The sequence below is a fragment of the Actinia tenebrosa genome, unplaced genomic scaffold (assembly GCF_029948245.1).
Source record: "Actinia tenebrosa isolate PJP-AT-01 unplaced genomic scaffold, QUT_ActTen_1.0 PGA_scaffold5__44_contigs__length_20552954, whole genome shotgun sequence".
Taxonomy (NCBI): Eukaryota; Metazoa; Cnidaria; class Anthozoa; order Actiniaria; family Actiniidae; genus Actinia; species Actinia tenebrosa.
This window is the reverse complement of record NW_028292582.1, coordinates 12,463,888-12,491,763: the sequence shown is the minus strand read 5'-3', so window position 1 is coordinate 12,491,763 and position 27,876 is coordinate 12,463,888. Positions and strand designations below refer to the sequence as shown.

General features: G+C 36.2%; 1 protein-coding gene across 1 annotated transcript; it reads right to left on the bottom strand.

Annotated features, from left to right (window-relative positions):
• Window positions 1–4,236: 4,236 nt before the first annotated feature.
• On the bottom strand, window positions 4,237–27,876 carry LOC148906570 (uncharacterized). The gene is made up of 12 exons (XM_089038074.1): window positions 27,733–27,876; window positions 27,377–27,604; window positions 27,258–27,287; window positions 26,763–26,841; window positions 26,054–26,587; window positions 22,315–22,493; window positions 18,208–18,456; window positions 13,882–14,101; window positions 12,838–13,150; window positions 6,628–12,289; window positions 5,893–6,498; window positions 4,237–5,759 (listed from the first exon to the last, which is right to left on the bottom strand). The coding sequence occupies exons 1-12, from the start codon at window positions 27,874–27,876 to the stop codon at window positions 5,376–5,378; spliced, it is 8,628 nt and encodes a 2,875-aa protein (XP_088894200.1). The 3' UTR covers window positions 4,237–5,375.

The following is a 27,876-nucleotide window of genomic DNA, read 5'->3' as shown; positions in this document are numbered from 1 at the left end:
GTCGATGCGTGTTGTAGTCCCTTGCCTAGTGCTGTGGCATTTCTGGGTATCAAGATTTCAGATCTAACCCGTCAGGAAGTCGGTCAGAGTAAAACGATGACGATGAACGGTTTCCACACATCCTATGAAAGAATTTACCATCAAATAAGGCATCGTAAGGTTATGTTAATTTATATATGCCATTTTATTATTGCGATAATATAGATATATGCATGCCTTGTTTTCTAAGCCAATCCGTTTCTAGGCTGAAAAATACCGTAATATAAAATATAGTGAATTTTAAAATAAGAAAGGCTGTCGAAACAGGAAGTCACTGTTTTCTGACAAATGGATTTCACATCCATAAATTACTAACATTTTAAACACGCCGTAGCAATTTTCTCGCAACTTATCTCTCAAACAGGTGGCGACACAAGTTGCAAGAGTGTTTACACGGTTGCAACGGACAGCAAGCAATTACTGCAACTTGTCTCGCAACATTTTTTTTCAAATATGCGCTGGTAGGTACACACTGTAATGCTCCTAGAACTTTAGCCTGCGTCACATCCGGAATTTTCTTCGGTATTTACGAAGAAAGAAAATTCCGGATGTGACGAGGGCTAATAGAACTTATGTCGCACCGCGTTTAGTGACGAGTTGCAGAAAGAAATGTCGCCTCCTTCGCAGCCGTTCTTAGGGTCGTCACGCAACGTGGGGAGGGAAACGTTGCGTGACGACCCTACGAACGACTGCGAAGGAGGCTAAAAGAAATGCTATGTGTAATCGCGCCTTAAGAATGAGAATTTTCTTTCTTTTCTCTCTCTTTATTCTACCATTTTTTCTTTGGATCTTTGGAATGAAAGGAATTTAGTCAAACTGTTGAATAGTCGCATAAATCACCTAAATTAGATAAGTTATTCACTATTCCACAGGTAACTAAATGCACTCTACCAAGTTACCCAAGTACTGTGAGAAAAGTGAAAATTAATAGATAAAAGCATAGATAAGTGAAACGTAGAGGAAAATATACACAAAATAAAAGTGAACGAATGAAGGAAAAGTGAAAGAAACTGAGAAAGATAACAATTAACAATTTAAAAAAATATTTTTTTAGGGGTAGTTTTTAAATGGAAACTAATTCAAAGCAATTATTATTATCTATTTTATGGCTTTCCTTGTCAAAGCATTAGAAAAGTTTAATTTAATTTTAGAGCTCCTATGAATATTGGGATCCCTGTGTTAAATCACGTGACGCACTTCATGCAGTCCAGTGAAGTCCAATTAAAATGCTAAACTTTATACTTTTTGTTTTCTTATCGTTTATTTTCCATATTCCATTCATTCTAGATTTCATTTTCCATTTGTAATAGAAATTATTAGTCGTGGTGCAATGTTTTCCCATATTTCACATCACGTGTCATTCTCTTCGGATACATGATTTGAGTTGTATCCATATTCATGCATCTTCCCATGTGCAACTGTTAAACAAAGAAATGACACTCTAGGGAATTAATGAGCTGTGATTAATGGAAAAACAGGTCTATCTGGCGGTTTTTCAAGTGAGTCTTTTCAAACTGATAGTTGATTAAATTCAACATTAAAAAATAACGTTACCATAGTGACGATAACATCATCAAACGTCAGGTTTCAATCAATAGCAATCAAACTAAAGATATAAAATGAAAATTTCAGCTGAAAACGGCTACGAGGTAATTTGAAAAATGTCCAAATTGTTTGCTTTTTAGTTTCTGTTATATACGACAAAAAAATGTTGCGATTCTGAAAAAATATGAGTAAATTACATCATCAAACGTCAGGTTTCAATCAATAGCAATCAAACTAAAGATATAAAATGAAAATTTCAGCTGAAAACGGCTACGAGGTAATTTGAAAAATGTCCAAATTGTTTGCTTTTAGTTTCTGTTATATACCACAAAAAAAATGTTGCGATTCTAAAAAAAAAATATGAGTAAATTATAGAAATAAAATTCTGTGATATTTTCAGCAACCTTTGAAAATACTCAGTGCAAATCAGAACCAGCCAACTTTTTTTAAACATGTTTAACCTGCTTCTTTTTCGCTATGGAGATATCAGAAATAATCAACAAGTTTTGGTTTGAGGATTTGCGTTTATCAACTCGTTTCAGTTGTAATTTAACCAAATAGAATATTTTGACTCTTTTTTGTCTTCTATTGCATAGATTATATATTTTTTGTAAACTTTATTATATTTTATCTCTTCATATGCTTTCTTATGGCCTCAATATAAACTATGATTTTGCATTAATTGAGTGTATACCAATAAAGTCATTATTATTATTATTATTATTATTATTATTATCATTATTATTGATGAAGTTTTAACTTTGGCGTTACAACTAAATGTGAAAAAAAAAAAGATTAATGTTTTTTTAGTATCTTTCATGTACTTAAATGTAAAAGATTCAAGTAGCTAATCGTAAATTGCCTATATATAGCGAGATTTACGATGGAATTTGAGAAACATAATAAAGTTTACATTATTATTATTATTGATGAAGTTTTAACTTTGGCGCTATAACTAAATGTGAAAAAAAAAGGTTAATTTTTTTCTTCTTTACATATATTATTAGGAATTATTTTTACTAAATAGATTTTATGGTTATCAGCATTAGTAGATATATTTTTATTATAGTATATTTTTTCATTATTATTATTATTATTTTATAAACAAAACAAAACAAAAAAATATTATTATTATTATTATTATTATTATTATTATTATTATTATTATTATTAATATTTTTAGAGTAACACTACAACACTAATAGCAAGCACAAGGCTTTGGAGAACAAAACATTCATAATTTCTTAAAACGTTGGTGGGGAAAAAAATCGGAAAAACAGAAAATAAAGCCTGATAATTTTTCATTCCAGGTTTAAATAAATACTTAGAAGTTGAGATGAATCAATGCTGTTTACAGTTCGTCTATTTTAAAGCTTTAGGCGTGTTTAAGTTTAACAATAATAAAACGGAACTCAAACATACAAAGGCCTAGCAAACTTGAAGAATATAATGTTTAGCCTTTTGTTTGGATAACAAGCAGATAAATAACTTTAAAGTAGGGAAAGTTCGCATAGAGGGCAGTTTCTACTCGTGTAATTCTAAAATCCATACGAAACAGAACCTAAATAAAGAAATTTTCGAAACATTTATTTTACGAAAGGGATTCTAATGTATTTTGGATATCAAACGCTTAGCAACGTTTCAAATTATCATTGTTATAATAAAAGAAAGGTTCGCCTTACCTACTAAAATAAAGATTTCTGTTTATCTGCTCTCATTTTATAGGAGTTCCAAGTCGTAGTGACAGCCTTGAAAGAGAGAGACACTTTGCATATCAGTTTTTCTTTCAAAGAAGATTATATATGATATTATACGTTCAGTTTGTATGCTAATACGTGGACATTCATATATACGAAGCCAGACCAACAGCTAAGTGAGCCATAACTATCGATAGAAACATGACAGGTGTTATGGATTACAATAAACCAAATTACTCCGTCGTTTTTGTCATCTATATATTTATTCATATTTGAGGGTAATTTAGACTCTGCGTAGACTTTTTAAACACAATAAGTGTTTGAAAGTCTTAATTACCGTATGCTCTTAGTGTACACGTTTTTTTTAATTTCTTTTTTTCTTGTTTTTAAATTACCGCAATAACCAATGCTAGTTAGGTAACGCTAGCTGAAAAGCATCTGCGCATATTCATATTCGAGTGCTAATAAGGTGGAATATGAACGCTTGCAGTGAAAAATGCGCTTGACAAAATGCCAAAACTTTCACTTTTTAAAATCTTAAACTAATTCTTGCAACTTGTCTTTATTAACTCAGTCAAGTGTTTTCTACTAATAACCCTAAAACGCTTCGTATATGCTGCCGATAAAACTAGCTAAATGTGCTGAAAAGTGCTTACTCACCAATGATTTTGTATATTCGATAAAAACGCATATTTTTTTCTTTGCACTATAACGCTCTTAAATGGTTGAAAAACATTCTGAATCCCACGCTTTTGCAGACGTTTTTTAATTCGTATCTACTTAAACGTTTCTGGTGTCTCTTGTCTCTGTTGCTCTCCGGCTTTGCTCGATCGGTTTTGTTGACCTCTGAATGATTACCTGTTATAACGCACCTGACAGACTCCTCGTGCATTCAAGCATAAGACATTCGCAGATTTTATGTACATATATCTATAATGCTAGGATAATGCCAGGATTAGTGATCAGTAATTTTATTTTATGTAGAGTTAACACAAAAGGTGACGCATGCCTCTATCAAATGCAAGAGCAAATAGAGGAATAGACCTCCCATTTCAGACAACGTGTCATTCTTCTGAAAATAAGATTCAGATCCTTCTCATGCACAGCCGTTAAACAAAGAAATGATACTCTAGGGAATAACACGTGGTCTGAAATAGAAAATGCCAACAAGCTATACTCGTCGTTCTTTCGAAAGTGTGTGCGACTTTTGCAATATATCTTTAGATCAATTACAAAGGTCTGACTGTGAGTATAATAATAAGATGCAAAATGTAACCTCTTCCGATTGACTGACAAATAGACCTTTTCTGATAACTAAGCGAACATAGTGAAATGTGGTGTAGCTTGAGTGCAAACATCTTTTGTTTGTCGTTCCTCTTATGCCGTTTTGTTTATACCCACGCTAGTCCACGCTGTATGCATCTGATTCGTGTGTCAAGTTCCAAAAGTAATACCTCTGTCTAGTCATTGCGAGTTTAACCATTTCCTACTAGTCAACTGTACTCCTACTACCTTGTAGTTTATAATAAAAGCGATAAATTAAAAAACAAAAATTTGCAAAACACTAATTATCGTTGTATCTACACTCTTTGCTGTTCGAATGCGTTTTACAAGTTAATATGCTGGCCAAAACAAAACTAATAAATGGAGGTCTAAATCTGGTGAATAATGAGAAGCTTTTGTTATTATATATCAACATGCTGATGCGCATGTATATTGTCCACTTTAGAAAATAGTTTAGGACTAGGAACGAGTCTTTAGAATTAATCTAGTTAAATCGAAATTAGTAAATTTCTGGAATTCCAAGATTTTGGATTTCATCCCTTTTCTGTAGCAACCTCCCAAACCTCTCAAAAAATTGCTTATAATTTAGCTGTTATTTAGCCACTCGAAGCCAAACTGCAGAAACCTGTTAGTTTTGATGTGCTCTTTCTCGTCATGGAAAATTTTTCAATAAGATTAATTCATATTAATACCTTCTATATACTCGTTCCCAGTCCTTCACTCGTTTTAAAAGTGGCCAATTACACATGAATACACGGTCCCAAGAAACTCGTAACTGAAGGAATTCTTCATTCGCTTTTGAATAAAGAATTAGACATCCAAGCAGAAGAAGTCTCCTTCTTGTGAATATTGTTCGTTGTCGGCTGCCACAAGCCTCGTAGGTGATGACACAGCCCGTGTTGTTAGGCCTGCAGCATTACGAGCCTCAACTAAGATATAGACAATGTCTCCAGAAAATAAACCTTCACTTGGTCCGATGTCTAGGAAAAAGCTTGTTGTTATACCAACATCAATAAATGAGAGAATGTTAGTAACATTTGCTTGTCTGCCGGCAGCGACTCGGAATCCAGTAATGCTGGACTCGGTGTCATAAAACCCTGACCAATGAATGCGCATTGTTGCGTTGTAAAGATGACAACTGGAATGAATACCGTAGACATCGTGTGTTCGGTCAGGACTGACGATCACTACACCCTGAGGAAATGAAAATAGACTGTAAGTTTTTTCGTTATTAATTCTATTAGCCTCGTACACCGAGCCAGTACCCCAAACTGCACACTCCACTCAGTTAATCATTGATCATTACTGTAAATGTTCAATCCGTTACCTTGTTCGGTGGAGTCACATCGACCAGGACACCATCAGAGGTTGCGTTTGTAGAAAGCCCAACATTATTAACGCATCTTACAATAGTGTAGTACCGCTGACCTGGCATGAGAGTAAGACCACTGGCTTGGACGTATGTAAGCTGAGTGAAGTTAGTAAAGGGTACGACATACTGTGAACTGTTCGTACGTATCGCAAACTGACAAATATCTAAACCACTTTCTGGGTCAATGAAGCCACTGGAGTTGGTTGATAAAGAACAATTCTGTACACAGGGGATAATGTCATCACGAGGTATAACCTGTCCGGGGAGGGGTGGGGTCAAGTCAGCCTGGACTCCCTCTGTTGTGTCGATAGAATAGAGTCCAGCTTGATTCCATACTCTTATCGTCACGTAATATTTGACTGAGTGACTCAACTTGCACTCAGTACACGTGACTTGTGTACTGTTTCTATTAAGTGATTTCATTGGTTGGATTTGACATCCGTTGGGGGTGGTACCAAAACAGTATTCAGTGTTCTTAACCGAGGTCTCCGGATCACGTGACTGCCAGGTTGCAGAGATCCTATCGTCAGGGCCAATCCAAGCCTTGCTACCACGTGTGAGCTAAAGAAAAGAAAAAGATAAAATCAAAGTGTTTCTTAAACTGATAACACAAAAAATAAATTCCAAAACAAAAAAATTATATGGAAATGAAAAACAGAAAGATGGCTGAGACAGTACTTCTTTATTTACCTGCAAAATTTCAGGTGGAGTGACGTCGACCACGAACCCATCAGACCATCCCTGTGACGTCATCCCTGCTTGATTCTTTGCTTCTACAGTAACATAATATGCACCAATGGGAGAGAGACTAACATTTGTTGCAAACCCTTGTCTTTGCTTGCCTACGTCACGAAATCCAACGACGTCATCTTTCCCAGGAGAGGTTCCTAATGCCCATCGATATCCCATAATACCACTTTCGTCATCCTTGAATCCACGCCATATTGTTTTGACTTCAGTGACTCCAGACATGAAATCAATGTCGTTGGAGAAATCTTCTCCATCAACTACAGTTCCTGATGTGGGTGGAGTAACATCAATAATGACACCATTGGACACCGATGTAACAGTAAAACCGTCTCGATTACCACAGGTGATCTGGTTCAGGTACCGAGATCCAGGACTGAGGCTTAATCCATGACGAGTTTCACTTCCTCGTGAGCTGACTGTTTCTTCAAACACTATACTGTCATTACCGAAATAAGACCCATCACTTGAAACAGATTGCTGTATCAGCTTCCACTTGCAGTTCTTGACATTAGTATCCCTGTCTTCAAACCCGGCCCACTGGGAGGACATAGTGTTTGTTACGTTCATGAAATCTACATCACGTCCAGTCCCGTCAATCACTTGACCACGTGACGGAGGTGATGTATCTATGATTATTTTCCTCGACGTCAAGACTGAAGCAAGACCTGCCTTGTTTCGCACGATCACCAAAGCGTAGTAATTGGCTAATGAAATTGGTGTAAACGACGACAGTACCGCTATAGTTTCACGCCCAACAGAATACCTTTCTGTTAAACAGTTACCAGGTGTTGTTCCAACACAGTATTCTGAATCCATTATGTCACTCTCGTTGTCACTAACACCTGACCAATCAATGCGCAGATCGACCTCGCCTGCTAATTGGTCAGAAACAACGAATGTGACGGCAACATCTGATTTGACTGGTGGTGTAATGTCTACAGTAAAACCATTAGATGATTGAGTCGAGGTCATTCCACTAGCAGATACTGCTTTGACTGTGATGTAATACTTCTGTCCCGTATTTAATATGTCAAGGTCAGGTTCATCAGCTGCCAAGGTTACCTTATCGTGTAGACTCAATCCTGCACTCTTGTACTTCATCACATCTTCACTACCAGGCGTTGTTCCTATCGCCCACAAGTATTCGATGACAGGGTCGTTTTGATCAGCTTTGAAGGCGTCCCAGTTTGCCCCAACGTCTTTCGTACTCGTAATGTAATAAAGATCTTTTTTCTTCGCATACCCGTCCCGAACAGAAGCAGGTATGGGCCACTCAGACGCGACACGGAATCCATCAGAACGAGACACAGCATTTAGTCTTGCACCATTGCTACATACGATCTTGTTGTAGTAGACAATGTTTTTCTTGAAAGGTAAAGAATTATATGATCGATTAGCAGTTAGAACCTGCTTCATTCCAAGTTTGGAATACGAAGTCATGTTAAGTGAAAAAAAGTCGTTGTTTTTCTCATCCACGATCTGCCACATGCATTTTGTAATACCACTTTCCATGTCTTCTACTCCTTTCCACCATGCAAAGACGTCCCAGGTCTCTAATGCTGTATCAACGTCAGTAAAATAAACGTCGTTACCATCCATTACATCACTTATTATTGGCGGAGTAGAATCTAGTAACATCCCATTAGACGCTTTGGTTACTGATAATCCAGCGCCATTTGTAACTTCAACTGTCACGTAAACACGTTCACTCGGATTGACTTTACAATCATCGCAAACAAAGTATGTTTTTCTCGCTAAGTCTGTTGGTATTTGGATTTGACATCCAAATGGCCTTGTGCCAATGCAGAAGCGACTACTCAGGATTCCACTTTCGGGATCGTGTATGCCTTCCCAGTGTGCACTGATTGGCTCTTGTGAATTAAAAAAATCTTTTTCTTCTTTACCATTACCATCTATGACACTTCCGCTGGATGCTACAGGTGGGCTGACATCAATTAGCAATGGGAGAGCTTGAACTGTTGAATTTAGACCAACAAAATTAACTCCATAAACGGCAACGTAGTATATCTTGCCATGTATGAGATGTAAATTGTTTCTCACAGCTTGGTTTGTTTTACCGACACTCGTTTTAGGTATGACGTCATCATCTAACGGCTTTGTTCCCATAGTAATCCAATATCCTTTCATAGGGCTTTCCTTGTCTTCAAAAGACGGCCAGTTTATTGTTACTGATGTATTGTCCGCTTGATACTGAATACTGTTGTTGCGGGATATCCCAATAAGCACGGGTCCCTTAGAAATAGGGGGTGACAAATCGATAATGAATGGTTCAGATGACTGTGTTGCGAACAGCTGTGCGTTGTTGTAGCATTTGACATCCACTTTATACACATGCCCATTCGAAAATATATCATGAGTCACAGAAATCCTCCCAGATGAATTTTCTGACTTGTTAATAAAAAGGCTCACTGACTCGTTTAAAGAATTGATATATATTTCACAAAAACTGATTCCGCTTTCATGATCTGCAAAGTCCTTCCAAAAAATGTCAATCGATTTTGACCCAAAGTACTTCTGATGTTTCTTAGGATTACCAACTTTAACTGAACCAACAATAGGCGGAGTTTTATCTATGAGAAAAGCCTCAGAGCAGCTGCCAGATACTAGCATTGCCCTATTACGTGCTGTTACAGTAATATAATACTTTATTCCATATCTGACATTAAGATCTGCTGTAGAAACACTGGCATTTAAGGATCTCCCAATGTTGATAAGTGGCTGAATCTGCGTTCCGCACTTAGAGGTTCCGATAGCCCATTTGTAGTACCAGATCTCGCTCTCAGGCTCATAAAATGCTTTCCAATATGCAGATATAACTGAAGTACTTGAGGTATAAAAGACTTTGTCAATGCAGTTGTAATTCCACTTGCTATCTCCAGGCAGCCCTGGATATATTGTGCTTAACTGTGGAGAAGTGTTATCAACAGTGACACCATCTGAGGTGACTTGTCTTACAGCTCCAGCATTATTGTAGATCTTCAAGTGTACTTGATAGGTTCGTCCGTTTATCAGCGTAAGAGGGTTGTCGTTTTTAACATGTGTAGCAAGACCCACATCGGTAAAGGGAAGTGCTGCATCACCACTGCCGTTGTCTTTGATGGCCCATTCAAATCTCTCTATCTGACTTTCTAAATCCGATATCCCTTCCCAGTTTGCAGCCATGCTGGTCAACGAGGACTGATATTTTAGATCTGGTTCGAGGACTCCATCGTTGACAATTCCTTTGCTTGGTGGTGTAGTGTCGATAAAAACACCATCCGAACTTAAACAGTTTCTTAGACCAGCATTGTTAACTGCACAAACTATAAAATAGTACACATCTTCTTGTAAGAACAGCCCAGTCGCACGAGCATTTGTCTGTAAGCCATTATCCTTGAAAGGTGCAACATCGGGAGCGCCAGCTCGGTTCCTGCTGATGCCATATTCATAGTATTTGATACCTGATTCAGGATCGCTAACGCCTTCCCAACTTGCTGACATCTCTGTCACGTTACTCTGATAATCAATATCTGTCTGTGTCACACCATCGATCACTCGTGCTTCACGAGTAACAGGAACTGTAACATCAACCATAAAGCCATCAGAAGAAACCTCTTTGCTGAAGAGTCCAGCCATGTTCTGTGCTTTGACTTTGGTGCAGTATCGCTGGCCGTTGACTAGATTAATGTTTTGAAGAAAGAATGTCCTAGGTGGTTCTGGCGACGCCTTAATGAATCTATTACTCGTCACGTGATAGTTGTCTTGGATACAGCTTCCAACAGCATAGTAATATTTTCTGACGCCAGTGTGAGGTTCCTTAAATGCTGTCCATGTTGCTTGAACATATACAAAACTTGCTTGGTAATCATAATCTGAGCCAGCATTTGAACCATCAGACACAACTCCAACTTGTGGTGGGGAAGAATCGGGGATGACAAGAACGGAAGAAGCGTCTTTGTAAAGAAGAGCTCTGTTGTAGGCACGTATTACCACACGGTACGTACTTCCATCTGCCATGGTGAGACCTGAGAACGATGCAGTTGTTGTCAAACTTGATCCGGATACTCGTGTAAAATCTCTAGCAGTAACATTTCTTGATGCTGGAATGACTGCCCATTCGTAGTGATCCAGGCCACTAGAACCATCCGAAAACCCGTTCCAAGTTACTTGTAGATTAGTTTTACTTGATACATACGCGCACGCAGTTGAATTGATGAAGTCTTTGACTCCTCTAACCTTCACCTCGCCTGTAAACACAGGTCGCATTGTATCCACTATGACTCCATTACTCTTTACTTCGGTTGCTAGGCCAACAGCGTCAACTGCTTTGACAGTAACAAAGTACTTTACTCCACTTATAAGGGAGAGTCCACTATGGCTTATTGATGTTTTCATTCCAACTGAAGTCCATCCTATGACATCATTATTCCTACTGTCAGTGATCTTGTACTGATATCCTACAATACCACTACCTTTGCTGCCGTCACTAAAGCCATTCCAGTTAGCTGATATAGTTGTACCATTGGACTGATGCTGGATGTCATTTGCATCGCCATCGTTTACACTTCCTGCGCGCGGAGGATCACGGTCTATCAGAACGCAGTTCGATGAAGATTCTATAAACAGTTTAGCCTTATTGTAACCTTTTACAACAGCACAATAACGTTCTCCTGAAACCAAATTGAGTCCAGAAGCTGAACTAGAGCGGTTCAATGCAGTTTTCATGTAAGCTGTTATCAGGCCAGCTCCATCTCGTTTAACAGCCCATTCATAGTACAAAATTCCACTGTGAGGGTCTGTAAAGGCAGCCCAGTTAACACTGAATGTGTTGGTCCATTTAGCATACGTAACATCAACACCTGCTTGAGAACCATCATAAACTCTTGCTGCTATTGGCTTAGACAAATCCACAACTACTCCGTCACTTGTGCGTTCACTATGAAGACCTGCCTTGGTATACGCTCTAACAAGCACTTTGATTATTGATCCATCAGCAATATTACTAAAGACCTTGGAGGCACTGGTACTTACTCCGGTACTTGTCAAAGATAGAAGTTCCACCGTGTTACTACCACCAAAAGCAACATAACTGACTTTCCATTCGTATTTTTGGACACCGTTCCTAGTTGTAAACCCTCCCCAGTTTGCTGTTATGGTTTTAGTAGACTGGTAGTCGATATCTGCTGTAGAACCATCTCGTACCCAGCCATTTTGTGGGACAGACGTGTCTATGGTTATAGCACTGGTACATACTAATGGTCGTGTGCCTCTTCTCATGTCCACTGATTGTATCGCTAGCTTGTAGGTTTTAGTGTCTTGGAGTGTCAACCCAGTAATTGACTGCTTTATGTTGGTATTTGACAGCTGTCCTTTGGTGCTTGTGGCAGTATTACATGTAGATGAACCGTTTAGTAAATACCATTTGAATGTCATCTGTCCACAGCTGATGCTGAAACCATTGACCTTAAAGTAGAGGACATTGGTGTTGTGTTGGTACGAGGCAGAGGAAGTGTAAGCCGAGTTCTGAAAGTCAACTGTACCAGTTGTAATTGTTATGGGATCTGTAACCGCTGCAGGGCATGAACCAAGTTGACCATTGCATCTGGAATAATTGTATATCAGTTAGTTTATTAAATATGAATATTAAATATAAAATTCAAAATGGAAAGCATATTGAGGCGCTATTAGCAGTCGTGCAGCTTACAATCATGAGTGATTTATTAGTACGTTAGTGTTATGCCTCCAAACTGGGATAAGCTGTTGAACCAAGATACAATCCCCTACTCTTGTACGAATAATTCGACAATTTTTCATGTCCCCCATTTTACTCAAGACAGAGCCTACGGATTTAAGTCCTTGTCCGAGAAGACTTGAAAGTCTAGCCATTTGCAGATGTAATTACAAAGGCAGTAACTTCTTCTTAGTTATTTTAAGATTCTGAGTGTTGGTCGGGCCAGGACTCGAGCCATGACCTCGTGACAAGAGACCGATTCTCTTACCGACTGAGCTAACTGGCTGGCGGTTTTACCCCGATTCAGTTACAGGACTCGTTTTCCCAGGTTATTCTTAAACTATAAACTGGCTTACCAGTATAAATGATTATCAAAATCTTTTTTTCTTTGGACCCCTGAGAACCAAATTAGGGTATACCTTTCAGGTTTGTCGCAACTGTCACTGGCTGCTCTGCATATTGTACTTGTGTGTTTCATGATGTCTTTACATCTTCCATCTCCTAAACATATTGTTTCTTTAACACAGTCTTTTTGTACTGATGAACATGAATATTTTTTACCAGTACATTTTCCTTTTGTACATTTATCATGTTTTGTGCAAGGATCACCATCATCGCAAGATAAACTTGGACGGCCAGTCCATTTTCCCAAAGATCTTGAAAAGGTGTCATAGAGATCACACAATTCGCACTGATTTTCAGGATTTAACTGTTGGTGGAAGTAGTCCTTCCCTATAGAAATAAATACAAAAAAGGGCAAATTGGAATATGCCTTACCAACTACGACTGAGGGAAGTCTTTTATTCAAGTGAAGGAGAAGTGTGCACAAGTATTTTTTTTTCTTTCAACAATTAGTATAGAAAATCGCACGATCTCGAGTACACAATTAAAGAACTTTCAAAACATTACGAGTGTCTATTAATTCCAAATTGTACGAGAAGATCGTGCGATTTTTTGTTTATAGTTTACTCAACAAAATTTCAGTAAAAATGCGAAGTGACGCCGTTCATCTTTGCTTATTTGGCGGCCAATTTTCAGTCCGTCGCGCAACTGAAATGCATAAAAAAGATTAGTTCTTACGGCTTTAAAATTTCATTTATATGTTTTTTAAGTACAAAATGATAGAACATAATTGTTTTGACATTGTTTTGGCCGTGTTGCCATAGCGACTTAATTCGGTACTCCTATGGAGTACAATTAACGCTATAATTATACTCCTCTCGACCAATCAGAGTCGAGTAATTTTGTTGAGTGTACTATAAAGTAAAATACCAAATGAAACGCAGATCTAAACGAACTACTACGAGTTAACCATAAATGAATGCTCAAGACACTAAAAGTAAACGGACATGTTCTTAATCTAAATTCCTTTTTTTAGATAATTAAGTCCCCTCTAGAGAATATATTATTCTCTCAGAGTGAGGTGACTTAATTATCTAAAAAAGAAGAATATAGAAACTCACCAAAAATCTTACAGGTGCAGTTTCTACGGACAAATCCGTAGCCCTGTTTCAGGTTGCATCCACTGCCATTGCATGACTGACAGACTGGATTACACGTAAAAGGTGTTCCTCCACAAATGCCGTTGGAACAACTGTCCGAATGAGTACAATTATCACCATCGTTACAAACAGAACCTATTATGGGGGACCAATTTATAGAGCTTTTGGACTGGTAACACCACTGAAAGAAAAAATATCATGTCTCATTTCGTCACATTTTAATGATACAAGGATAATAATAATAATAATAATAATAATAATAATAATAATAATTGCAACTTTGATGATACAGGCACTGCGACTTTGATGATACAGGCACTAAAATACCTACAAGTAAAGACCCTACACCTGCCAACGAGATCAAAACGATAACCTCACCTTCACCAAATTCAATAAAAGAGCTGCTGCGATCAAAGATCACGGACAAGTATATAAAAGAAACAAAACAGCAGACATGGCTTGGAGCCTACACCAACCAACAACTCCAAGACAAACAGATTTCACCAACAGCCAACCAGATCCTGAAGAAGTGGAAAAACATTCCCGATATTGTCTACAGCGTAAACAAGAACATACGCCAACAACTACTACCAACAAAGACATACCAACAAAGCAAAGCACAGATGACCATCACAGACACCAAATGCAGAATGTGCCATATGGCTACAGAATCAACAACACATGTACTAAGTGGCTGCTCGAAGATCGCCCAAAGCCTTTACACAGCCAGACACGACAGAATGCTGGGACCGATATACCACTGTTTGCTGGAAAAGTACAACTTTCAGGAAAGCGACAATGGAAAGCCATGGCACCAACAAAATCTACCATCAGCAGTACTTCAAAATGAAAAGGCAAAAATATACTGGAATGTACCCTTTCAACTTGAGAAAGCTCCAGAAAACAGTGCCAATAAACCCGACATAGTTGTACAAGATAAAGAAACTAATGCTTGGACACTATTTGAAGGCACAGTTTGTCAAGTTGGTAAGATTGCGGAGAGAACTGTTGAAAAACAAGAAAAATACACGGAACTACGTGCAGGCATCAAAAAAGAGTGCAAAAGCTCAAGTGTAAATCAGATTAACATAGTGTTTGACTTTCTCGCAGGACATCACGAACAGCTAAGAAAAGACCTAAGAACAATTACAAATACAGACAGGGAAGTGAACTTTCTTATAGAACGATGTCAGAAATGGATTTTAAGCCAGAACGTTAATATAGTCAAGAAGTTCTATGAATATGCATAAGCTGAAGAAAGGATTGAAAAAAAATGATGAACTTAACCAGCCTAGACTTAGTCCGCTGGTCAATGTAAACATGATATATACAGACAAATAAAACTTGCCATAATAATAATAATAATAACTATAATAATAATAATAATTATTATTATTATTATTTTAGAAGAAGTGCGCTGTGACGCACGTGAAGAAAGGTCAAGTCGAACAAGGAGAAGGAGATATGAAGATAGCTGATCTAAAACCTATCAAGAGTCTTAACAAAGACAACACATATAAATTCCTGGGCGTCTACGAAAACACCAAACAAGAGAACAAGCAGGTTCTAGAGATCGCAGCAAAAACGCACTTACAAAGGCTATCAATCATCTGGTCCAGCCCATTGTCAGATTATGCGAAAGTAGTAGCATTTAATCAGTATGCCTTACCAGTACTTACATACTTGATGTGGACCCAATCTTGGCCAATAGCAGACACCCAGCAGCTAGACCGAGAGGCAAGAAAGATAATTGTGGAGAACGGAGGTAATCACCCTAAGGGATCAAAAGCAATACTATACATGTCTAGGAAGTGCGGTGGTAGAGGTCTCAAGTCCGTAGAGAATGAATACAAGAGCACTAAGATCAAAGCAGCAGTAAAGCTTTATTTCAACGCTGATCTATTGATGGCAGCTGTACGATCATTTGAAGAGCTAGCCGTAGAGAAAGGTCGCCACTCCATCCGAAAGACGCGAAGAGATACGCAGATGAGCTAAATCTACATCTGCAATTAAACTATCCTAACCCAGTCGTTACAGCTGATGGTAAAGAAATGGAGGCTAAAAAGGCAAAGCAGGTGATCACCAAAGTTCGTCAGCAGGAAGTAAAATTAACCGTATCTGAAGAAAGATGGCAAGGAAAGCTTATACAGAGCAGATGGGACGGTGAGAAAGTTAAACTGAAGAAGTGCTTCGTCTTGGAAGTATGCCCCAACGCCGTACCATCGCTGGAGTCCAAGAACTTTACCAACAATTTTTACCTACAAAAGTATACTACGACAGAAAAACAAGATCACAAGTCACCGACGGAAACTGTAGTCTGTGTGGCAATTCCCTGGAGAACGTGCAACATATTCTATCGAGTTGCAGTGCATTAGTACAGAACAAGTACTTACAGCGGCATAACAACGCTCTCAAGATTCTATTCTTCGAAGTTCTTAGATCTTTGGATCTTTGGATCTTATCATTAAAGTTGAACCTTGGTACTTGCAAGTCACACCCAAGCCGATGTATGAGAACGGGCGCGCAGTTGCCTATTAGGATGCCCCATCATATACTGATACAACTCATGTGAAAGCTAACAGAATTGATGCTACGATCATTGATATGACCAACAAGCAAGTCAGAGTAATTGAAATGAGCTGTCCCTGGTTGGAAAACAGAGAAGTCAAAGATATCGAGAAGACAACGAAGTACACCCGCGGGGAAGTACAGTCAACTGAGACTAGCGTTAACAAACAGATACCCCGAGTACAAGATCAACCAGTACAACATCATCATGTACGTTCTTGGAGGCTGTTCAAAAGAGGTCGCGCAAAATATCAAAACACTTGTAGGAGACAAATATAAATCATTTATGCGTCAAATGTAGAAGGCAATCCTGACTAGCTCGCTACGCATTGCTAGAACATTTAAGCTGAGCAGTTAAATTATTTAAGATCTTTGGATACGTATAGCAATTATCATAGACTCTGTTATATATTATATTGGACATTCATATGCACAATGGACTTTTCCTTTAGAAATTTTTATTTGAATTTTAAGAAACATTTAATAATTTTTTGAATTTAAAATTCTTTTTTATTTTTATTTTGGTCTTTTATCTGTATTCATTTAATTTTTTTCTAGCTTTTCGACTGTCACTGTCATTGTTAGAGTTTAGTCGATGCTGTGGTTGGTTACGGTTATCCGTCCAACCAAGGATTTATTTTTCACTGGGCATCCAGACGTTTATACTGCCTCATAATAATAATAATAATAATAATAATAATAATAATAATAATAATAATAATGATGATGATGATGATGATGATGATAATAATAATAATGATGTTGATGATGATGATAACAATGATAATAATAACTTTATTTGAGTGTAAATATAATTAGTTTCTACAATTATAATTGGGGACACTGAAGAAAGATAAAAAATGAAAAAAATAGAAGAAAAAATATCATAAAATAATATAAAGTAAAATATTCAAAAAATCTATACCTATACCTATAGCTATTTATATATATGTAATAAAATTTAGATATATTTAGAATTTATAATATAAAATATATAGATGATAAAGATAATTAATTAATTAAGAATAAATAACTGTTGATTCAGGAGCTGCACATTTTGCAACAGTTGGTACTATTGTCTAAAAGCTTATCTAGGTCCATTTTTCTAATTTTCCTTTTCAAAGAGTTAATACTAATCGATGATCTTAGATCCATATCAAGCTTTGACCAAATAAATGACCCTAAATACCTAATAGAATGTTTACCATAACTCACAGTATCAAATCTAGGAATATTGAAGTCATAATTTCTGAGTGAATAGCCCGAATTGTTCTGACTAAATAGGTCTTTAATAAAGCTAGGCGCAATCTCATGCTTAACTTTATATAAAATAACACCGCTCTGTCCTGTAAACGGCGATTCAACAATGAAGGTAAATTAGCACGTTCAAAAAGTTCTGAGAAAAATCTAAATACTGCTCTTAGCGCTCACTCTTCTACTGTCTGATGCTCTGCAAAAATGCCAGACTAGATAGCAATAAGTAAATAATTCCTCTATCCCAACCACAAGACTTTCCGAGGTAATAGTAGAGCTACAGCTACGTAGTCAGCGATTGCTGTCTAGTGGCTCAAAGATCTCAATCTTCCCTCAGTCAAAACCATAACGTTTCATACAAAACTTACAAAAGGCAAAGATGAATAAATATAAGCTAAGATCAATGCTGCATAGCTGATAATTCATTTATGAAGTTTTTTTTCTCTAAACAACCTAAAAACTTACGTAACAAGGATTTCCTGGCTTCAGCTGCTGGTTTGCGAAGCACGTCCTCGCCCCATTTTGCTGAATAACACAGTGTCCATTCTTTAAAGGGCAACCTCGTCCATCATTGGTTTCACACGGCAGGCATGAGTAAGGTGTACCACGACATGCACCGTTGACACAACGATCATCTTTGGTATTGACGTTGTTGTCACTGCAAGGAAGGTTGTTGTTATTTGTCCACTTTAACGGTCTGATGCTGTCACATTCCTAGTGAAGGAAATGTAGAATTGAAGTCTTGAGGACAAGTTTAGATGACAATCGTATCTCTGTGCGGCCATGTAATTTCCTCTATTTTTCATTCATATAAAAGATTCACAGGCGGCCAACCAGAGTTGGTAATAATAGACTACCGCTAATAATAGATGCCAAGAAGAATATATATACACACACTGCGGTTTGCTTTTATATATATATACAAGTATATCAAGAGTATATCAGAAATTATGGGATGTCATCCCTAATATTTTTTCTAGAAAGACTAGTGATAGACAACTCGAAAACAATATCAGGGATCATATCCCATAATTTTTGTTATACTTTTGATATACTTGTATATATGCACAAGTGGTCAAAGTTTATGCAAACTGCAGTGTGTGTGTATATATATATATATATACACATTTATACAAATATCTAATTTATTCAGTATATTTAATGATATGCAAAACAGAAAAATCGCTTTATTTATTGTTTGTTTCATTCAATGACTGTCAAAATATTTTTTTCTTGTCCATTAGATCGTACAGATTATAAATCAGTTGGTTTTAAGCGTTGGAAATGGTTATTTTGTATTATGCATTTCATTAGATGTACTGAATAAATTAGATATTTGTATAAATGTATACTACAACGTTTCTGCAATGGAGTGTACATACATGATATATATATATATATACACTCGATTGCAGAAACGTTGTAGTATACATTTATACATTTAAACAAATACCTAATGAGATGCATATTGCAATTTTACTTTTTTAACCCTCAAAACCAATTGATTTATAATCTGTAGGATGTGAAACACAAGAATAAAATATTTTGACATTCATTGAACGAAACAAAATAATAAATAAAGCGAGTTTTCTTTTTTGCATATCATTAGATATACTGAATAAATTAGGTATTTGTATAAATGTATACTACAACCTTTCTGCAATCAAGTGTATATATATATATATATATATATATATATATACACTCGATTGCAGAAACGTTGTAGTATACATTTATACATTTATACAAATATCTAATGAGATGCATAATGCAAAATAACCATTTTCAACGCTTAAAACCAACTGATTTATAATCTGTACGATCTTATAGACAAGAAAAAATATTTTGACAGTCATTGAATGAAACAAACAATAAATAAAGCGGTTTTTCTGTTTTGCATGTTATTAAATATACTGAATAAATTAGATATATGTATAAATGTATACTGCAACGTTTCTGCAATCGAGTGTATATATATATATATATCCTACTGTTTTGTACACTTCACACACACTCACACACTTTACGCTGTGTATCATTTCTCGATTCTTAAGATCGATAAAAAAATTGTTTTGTTTTATATATAAATCTATATGTAGGAGTAAAATATATGTCTTATATAATGAAAACGATAATATATTTGATATTCTTTATGATTTACTGATGGTGTAAATGCTATTCCAACAGAAGAAAAATTTACTGTTTGTTAATTCTAGAAACGTCTTCTTGACGAAGTTTAAAGCATTTGTAAATAAATTTCAAAAAGTATCGGATTGTGCTTTCGTTATTTGAATGAAATAAATCGAATGTAAATGTTGAATAATCTAATTGATTATCCCTAATAAATTCAATGTTATCGTTAAATTCCTTTCGTAAATCATCATAGAACGAGCAATAATATATATAGCATATGAATCTCGAATTCAATGTTATGACCATTGCACAATGTACATAGACGATCCTCAATTTTTGTTTTATTGTATCTTCCAGATTCAATCATAAGTTTGTTATTGCTTATTCTTAGCTTTGTGAATTGTCTTCTTTGATCGAAATCATCAATCAAGTTTAAATAATTTTGACATTCATAATTGTCTTTAAAAATATTGAAAATTTGAAGTTTACTATAGATGCTGAGATATCAACCTTCCATTTTTCAAAATATTGGCATTTCATTTTATAGACAAGGTCTTCAAGTGTTTGGTTTGTTATCAACTTATTTTTGAAAGCACCTAACTCACCTAAACTATAAAATTGAAACATATCTTGAATATTTGAGTGAAAACACATTTTATCTCGAGAGAATAAATATTTGGAAATCAAAAATGCTTGTTTAGTTACAGAATCATCAGGTAAAGTGATCAAATGATTGTAAAATTTCAAAATTAAAGTATCAATAAACATTTTTAACGGAAATCTGCCGAGTTCTGATCTACTAGCAATATTTGACGCTTTTCTATTGACACCAAGATAATATTTACAATAGCGTAAATGTACTTTTTCTGTTTGACATTTATCCCAGTTTTCAAAGTTTTGCTTCTGATAGGTCCCCCAGACTTCGCATCCATACGTTAAAATGGGAGCTATCATTGAATCGAATAATGTGTTTGCTTGTTTCGGCTTTAATGTTTGTAAATCAACAAGCTGAGTTAACTTGAATAAAGCATGTAGTCCCATGTAGTCCATTTTCTCTTGTTTGATTCAAATGCGCATTAAAGTTACCGGTTGAACTTAGTTTCACTCCTAAATATGTAAATTCGCTTACGACACCAAGATTATTATCATTTAAAGTAAAAGAGGGCTGATTAATTTTTTTACACGTTTTCTTAGTAAAAATCATAATTTTCGACTTTTTTTCATTTACTTTCATTTGCCATTTAGTACAAAATTCCGAAACAGTGTTGATGCAATTTTGTAGACCTTCTTTTGATTTTGATAATAAAACTAAATCATCTGCGTATAAAAGAGAAGTTAGTTTGGTACGATGTGGTAGAATTATAGGATCTTGATTGAGTTGAATAGATAATTCATTCAAATAAAGATTAAATAGCAAAGGACTTACAATGCACCCTTGTCGGACACCTCGGGCATAATCAAACGTCTCCGTACGTTTTGTACCAAGTTTAATAAAGCATTTCGATTTAGAGTACAGATTTTTAATAAGATCGTAAAAATGACCATTAATATTATAACTTAATAACCGTGTTAATAAAACTACATGCCAAACAGAATCAAACTCTTTTTAAAATCAATAAAACAAGCATATATTTTTCCTCTACTAACATCCTTTACAAATCTATCAACGGACTGTTCGGAGAGTAAAAATATGATCAGTTGTTCGGTTGCCAGGCATGAAACCAATTTGAGAGTTATGTGGGAGAGAATCACGTTGAACATAATTAAATAGTCGTCGATTAAGAATAACGGAGAAAAATTCACCTAGACAACTAGAAACGCATATATCTCGATAACTATTAGTGTCAGATACATCTCCTCTTTTAAAGATTGGCGTAGATAGATTAATTACAAGACATTACTTAAGACTTTAATGAAGAATATATCTTACTTAGGTGACCTATTTATACACGGGCGGCAATGATCTATATTTACTGTAATTATATGATTAAATTGATCTATTGTTCTGCAGTTCTCTGGATTGCATCAGGTAAGTAGTACATTAAGTAGTAGTTGTTCTCGTGGTGGCATTTAATTCCCATCTTTTATGGAGGAGGCTGGCTTTGTCTACAAAGCACGCGGTAACGACACTGAAAACAACACAGTAAAAAACTACATCGGACTGACAGAAGGTACATTCAAAAAACTACACACGCAACACAAACTATCATTTAGGAACAGGAAATACGCAAACAGCGCTGAACTCTCAAAATTAACATTGAAACTAAAAGACGAAAAGAAAAATTACAAGATCAACTGGCCAATAATAGCCTCAGCAAGTCCATACAACAACATCTCCAAAAGGTGTAATCTCTGCCTAACAGAAAAGCTTTACATTATTAAAGCCGACAAAACCAGCCTCCTAAACAAAAGATGTAAAACTTTGATGTAATCATTTACCTGGCATACATTGCTAGGGTTCTTTGTACCATATGCATAGCAACGACCACCAATGCTGCACTGTCGTAGATCACAACGCGTACCAACTTTAGTGTAGCAAGCACGACATCGACATGTATAGCTACCATAGGTATTGATACAAGTATGCTGACAAGGTCTATTTACACACTCGTCGACATCTGAAATAGAATAACTATTTATATTAGATATAACGTAGTGCCCTATTGGCAAATCTAGTGATGGAAGACAACGAAAAGATGGCTATCAATACTGTTGCTGTCCCTCCCAAGTAGTGGTTTAGATATGTGGACGATAGAGTGGTTGTAGAGGTTGAACAAAAGTCTGCACACACGGATAAATACCTCGATTATAATTCCCATCATCCTGCAAGCCCTAAAAAATCAGTGGCCAAGACACTCAATGTACCATCTACTATGAAGGGGTTAAGAAAAAAGAAGTATAGCACATGAGAGAAGTCCTCAAAACAACAACTATCCTTCTCCCTTCATCAACGATTGTAAAACCACCGTCCGTTCCAAGAAGCGTGATATTCACGCTACTGGCAGAGTCAGCAACGAGCTAGCAACAGCCAGGCGAGTCATCAAGCCAAAAATGTGGTTGTCTTTTCACATATCCATGACAAAAATTAACAACAAAATGATTTTTTAGGTCCAAAAGAAGCGAAAGATCCTTTTTGCAAGAAAGCCGTGTTGTATAAGATCGACTTGCAACGACTGCGATTTTGTCTAGTATGGGCAAACAAAAAGATCTTTGAAGACACGACTACGAGAACTGAAGAGAGCCATTTGCATTAACGCTCCATCTTCAAAAGTAGCTGAAGTAGCTTTTTGTGTGTGTGTGTGTTTGTACTCCACATCCAAATGTGTAAATCTTTTATTAAGTGAACTCCCTAGATGAGTTCGAATGAGAGCTCTTGGAGTAAGCTTAAAGAATTTATATGTTTAAATAATAATAATAATAATAAAAATAGCTGAACACTAAAATGGAACAAGGCATGAAATTAATTTTCGAGATTCCAAAATCGTAGGGGTGAGCAGAATAAGTACAAAAGACTATTTTTGGAAGCTTGGTACTAAATGGTCCTAAGTCAAAGAACGACTGTATTAAGCTTCCAGAAAAATATAGAACTCTCGTCACGCCGGGGCTCTAGCGCGCGCTAGTACCAACATTTTAAATATGCCCGCCCAAATACATACGGCACACTCATAATTTCTCCCCGAGATTCCAGGGGTAGTCGTGTTGAGGGTAGCTGAAATTAACTTAGTACGGGTGGGTTAGTGAGCTTTGGTATTCGCCGAATAAAACCGATACGTATCACCGATACGTGAAAAAGACCTGTACAATACAATACAATACATTTTTCATTTGCAAAAATAATACATTTCAAGTTACATATCATTTCAGCTAAATTACAATGTATAGCTTTAGTTTAATTTTTTTCTTTTTCATTTTTAAGTAAAAACAACCAGCATTATACCAGAATAAAATATTTATAACCTATTACGATATTGAGCCGTCAATCGGCGGGTTTATGTTGGCGGCAAGTTGGGAGTAAATATCTCGGCCTCCGACCACTAAATTAAACTTTCCTCGGCTTCGGGGACATTTAATCCCTATATCCTATATCCTTCAGAGTCATGGTATTACTTATTATAATAAGCAATATTAAAGAAAGGTACCAAGCACAAAATAGTTATTTGATTTAGAAGCAGAGTCAGAGTGATCAACATTGTAGTTAACGGGCAAATTGAATAAAAAAGAAGAAAAATCAAATCAGTCTTTATTGGTGGAGACCGGGTAACACAATCAGGTTTTACTACTCCATGTTATGTAACGTAATTGGGAAAGGCTCGATAATAGTAAGAATGTTAAAGAAATATTTGTAAGTCATTCACAACATTTCCAAATCCTTTAGTGTCCTCATTCTTCAAAAACCAAACAATCGAAATTCCTGAAGATGTTGTTTAAGTATCCTTTCTCGTTTTGGCGTCTGATCCATCCGTCCTTTTTCACTAGCATGCTTTGCGCGCCGTACTCATTATGCATCTGTCGTTTGAGTTTGTTTGAAAAATTTACTCTCGACGGTGATTTTCCTCGATTTTTTAGCCAAACGAAAACGACATCGATTCAAAAATCTCCTTAATCTAACAAACTGTATAAATAGTCAAACCCGGCACTAGACAGCAATTTTATTAAACTCAAGAAAGCTATTAAACCTATAGTATTCCACAGTGCAGATAGTGTAATTTTATCTAAAATTCAAATTTACGAAAAGCTTAAAAGTTCCATGCAAAGGCAAAACATTCGAAGAAAATACTCGATCGAAGAAAGTAGATTGTATATTTCTTTTTAAGGGAAGTTAAACAACAACAATACATGGCTTTTGTATATTACCTCGAACAAGAGCTGCTAGATAAAACTTTATTCACTAGCGATTTTCTTCTTTCCGGAAAATGGAAAATCGAGATTGTCGTTGTTCGAAAACACTGCAAGTCTTCTTTCTTCAATGAAAATACCTGGGAAGATGCCTGATAACTGTCACAAATGTGAAACATGTAATACCAGCAAGTTCAGTCTAATTGATCCTTTTTGTGGACAATACAGTAGAGAAAGAGAAGGTCTGAAATAGAAAAGGGCATATTATTTCCTCTATGATCTCCATAGTCGAGTCCATTCTCTACTTTCACATCCTCATAATACTTTGCGTCTTTGGGGTAACCAGAGGGTTAAAACCCACTTATCTTGCTAAAGGCTGATCAGACAATGTTGAAAATACCTTGTTAGGTATCCAAAAATAAAAGGAAGAAGTAAAAAACAGAAAAAGATAGAAGCTTGAAGACGTTTAAGGTAAATTTTTTTTTGTAAGTCAATACATTTTCTGTAAGACTAAAACTCTTGATGATCTGTACACGCAAAAATAACTTGGAATAAACTGATAATCAGTATTGTACAGATAAAAGCAGGTATAGTATAAATTCATTTAAGAAACCTTTCAATTTGGGACAGTTTTTGGATTGGTTACCCCCCAAAGACGCAAGGCATTATGGGGATGTGAAAGTAGAGAATAGTCGATGTTTCTGCATTGACAGCAAAGCGAAAATAAGTAGATCACGTGACTTTTCAGTGTGATAATATAGTTAGTCGAGGCTCGCAAAGCATGCTAAGTAAACATCCTCCTTAATAATAATGATAATAATAATAACTTTATTTTGTATTGCGCAAATTCTACATAAACACTCAAATGCGCATCACAAACAACTGATAAACTAAATCATTATAAATTCAAATACATACATAATTAGAAAAAGAAATCAATAAAAATATACATACAAATATAAGAAAAATATCAATGAAAATTAATTCCTAAATAAAAATGTCTTAAGCTTAGATTTAAAAGATGAAATAGAATTGGAGCATCTATCTTCAAGAGGAAGATTGTTCCATAATTTAGGCGCGGCGCGCGAGAAAGCACGATAACCCAAAGTTTTCTTAAAATAAGGTGGAGGGTAACTAAGGAGAATGCCATTGTTATTTCTCCTAAGATTATAACTTGAAGAGGGCATCACCGAGATAAGATCAATTAAGTAACTCGGTGCCAATTGGTTGAGTACCTTAAACAATAATATCTTAAACACAATTCGTTGGTTCACTGGCAGCCAGTGTAATTCAAAGAGAAGCGGAGTGATGTGACAGTATTTAGGCATTGAAAAGATCAAACGAGCAGAAACAGTCTGGACTCGCTGAAGCTTTTGAATCTGATACTGTGGGAGACCAAACAGTAGGCTATTGCCATAGTCTAGTGTGCTAGAAATAAAAGCATGCACCAAGGTCTCATTACTTTTCCTAGATAAGTACTTTCTAATACGCCTGATGTTATGAATATAGAAGAAAGCAGAGCTACATAACTTAGTTATGTGCTCACTCATGTTTAGGCAGGAATCAAACATCACGCCCAGATTTCTAACGCTGGAAGTTGGAGATATCTCAATACCCTTAGCCAACTGTTGCTTCGTATCAACTAAAAGCAATTCAGTCTTATCATCGTTGATTTTGGGTTTATCCTCAGACATCCACGACTTAATTGCATCTATGCAATTTTCAACAGTAGAAAGAGCATTCCTTCGTTCATCAATATCATTTGGAGAGAAAGAGAGATAAAGCTGAGTATCATCAGCATAGACGTGGACATTAGGAAGATAACGATCAGTAATTTCAAAAAGTTTACTAGCATATAAGACAAAACGTAGCGGACCTAAACAAGAACCATGAGGTACACCCCATTCCAGATCAAAAGTTTCAGACAAGACATCATTCACAAGTACTTTAAATGATCTTCCAGATAAATAAGATTTAAACCAAGAGAGTACAGATCTATCAAGTCCGAACTTATACTGCAGTCTTGATATCAAAATACTATGATCAATGACCCTTATCCATATTCACCAAAAGACCATTTTGCACCTTAAGAAGGGCTGTCTCAGTACTGTGATATACTCTGTAGGCAGACTGAAAAATGGGATACAGATTATTGGACATCAAATACTTAAGCAGTTGATTAAATACAGATCTTTCCACTAATTTCGAAACAAATTGAAGGTTACTGACTGGACGATATTTCTTAAGAATAGGGTCAAGGCCACGCTTCTTCAAAAGAGGAAGTACTAGAGCCATCTTCCATTCATTAGGGAAATGAACAGAGGTAAGAGACAGATTAATCATCTTAGTAATAGCGGGAGGAAGAACATCAATACAGCCACTAACTAAAGAGGCAGGTTATGGATCTAGAACACAGGATTTCAAATTAGAGGAATTGATCATACGAGACACTTCAGATTCATCAAGAATGACAAATTCAGAGAAACAGCTAATAATAATAATAATAATAATAATAATAATAATAATAATAATAATAATAACAGTACTTGTATAGCGCATTCTGCTACCTCAATGCGCTGTGGAGATAAAAACGAAAATAATAAATAGTTCAGTCCAGCAAACAGGTTCAAAAGTTTTAAATTAAGTAGGCTGATTGAAAGAGTACAGTTTTCAGTAATGACTTAAATTCGGGAAGGCTGTCAGATTTCCTGATAGTGTCCGGTAGTGAGTTCCATAGTGTAGGACCAGCAACTGAGAAAGCACGGTCGCCATAATTTGAAGTGAAGGTACGAAGAACAGACAGTAGGCTTCGTTTAGATGATCTCAGTGAGCGTACAGGCTTGTGTTCTTGTAGGAGCGCGGAGACATAAGCGGGAGCAGAACCATGAAGAGCCTTGAAGGTAATCAGCAACAATTTGAAGATTATTCGCTCTTTAATCGGTAGCTACCTAGGCATGCTTCACGTTCTATACAACTAGTCTCTGGACAGTATAAATTAGGTAACTCAGACCTAATATTTACTATCTTCTGTCGAAGAAAGTTGCCGAAGTCATTAGCCAGCTTTAGATCATCAGAGTAAGGTGGAAACTGATTATCAACTTTAAGATTAAGGAGGTGTTTACTGGCATTGAACAACTTTCTCTGATCAGAACTATTATCCTCCAT

What these genes read in the sequence shown, in the direction of transcription:
- LOC148906570 (XM_089038074.1), bottom strand. Translation starts at nt 27,876, where the DNA reads ATGGAGGATAATAGTTCTGATCAGAGAAAGTTGTTCAATGCCAGTAAA. An exon ending in TAGCAGAATGCGCTATACAA is followed by an intron (nt 26,842 to 27,257) that starts GTACTGTTATTA and finishes CCCATTTTTCAG; the next exon opens with TCTGCCTACAGAGTATATCA. An exon ending in AGTCCAGACTGTTTCTGCTC is followed by an intron (nt 22,494 to 26,053) that starts GTTTGATCTTTT and finishes ATTCTATTTCAG; the next exon opens with ATGTCGACGAGTGTGTAAAT.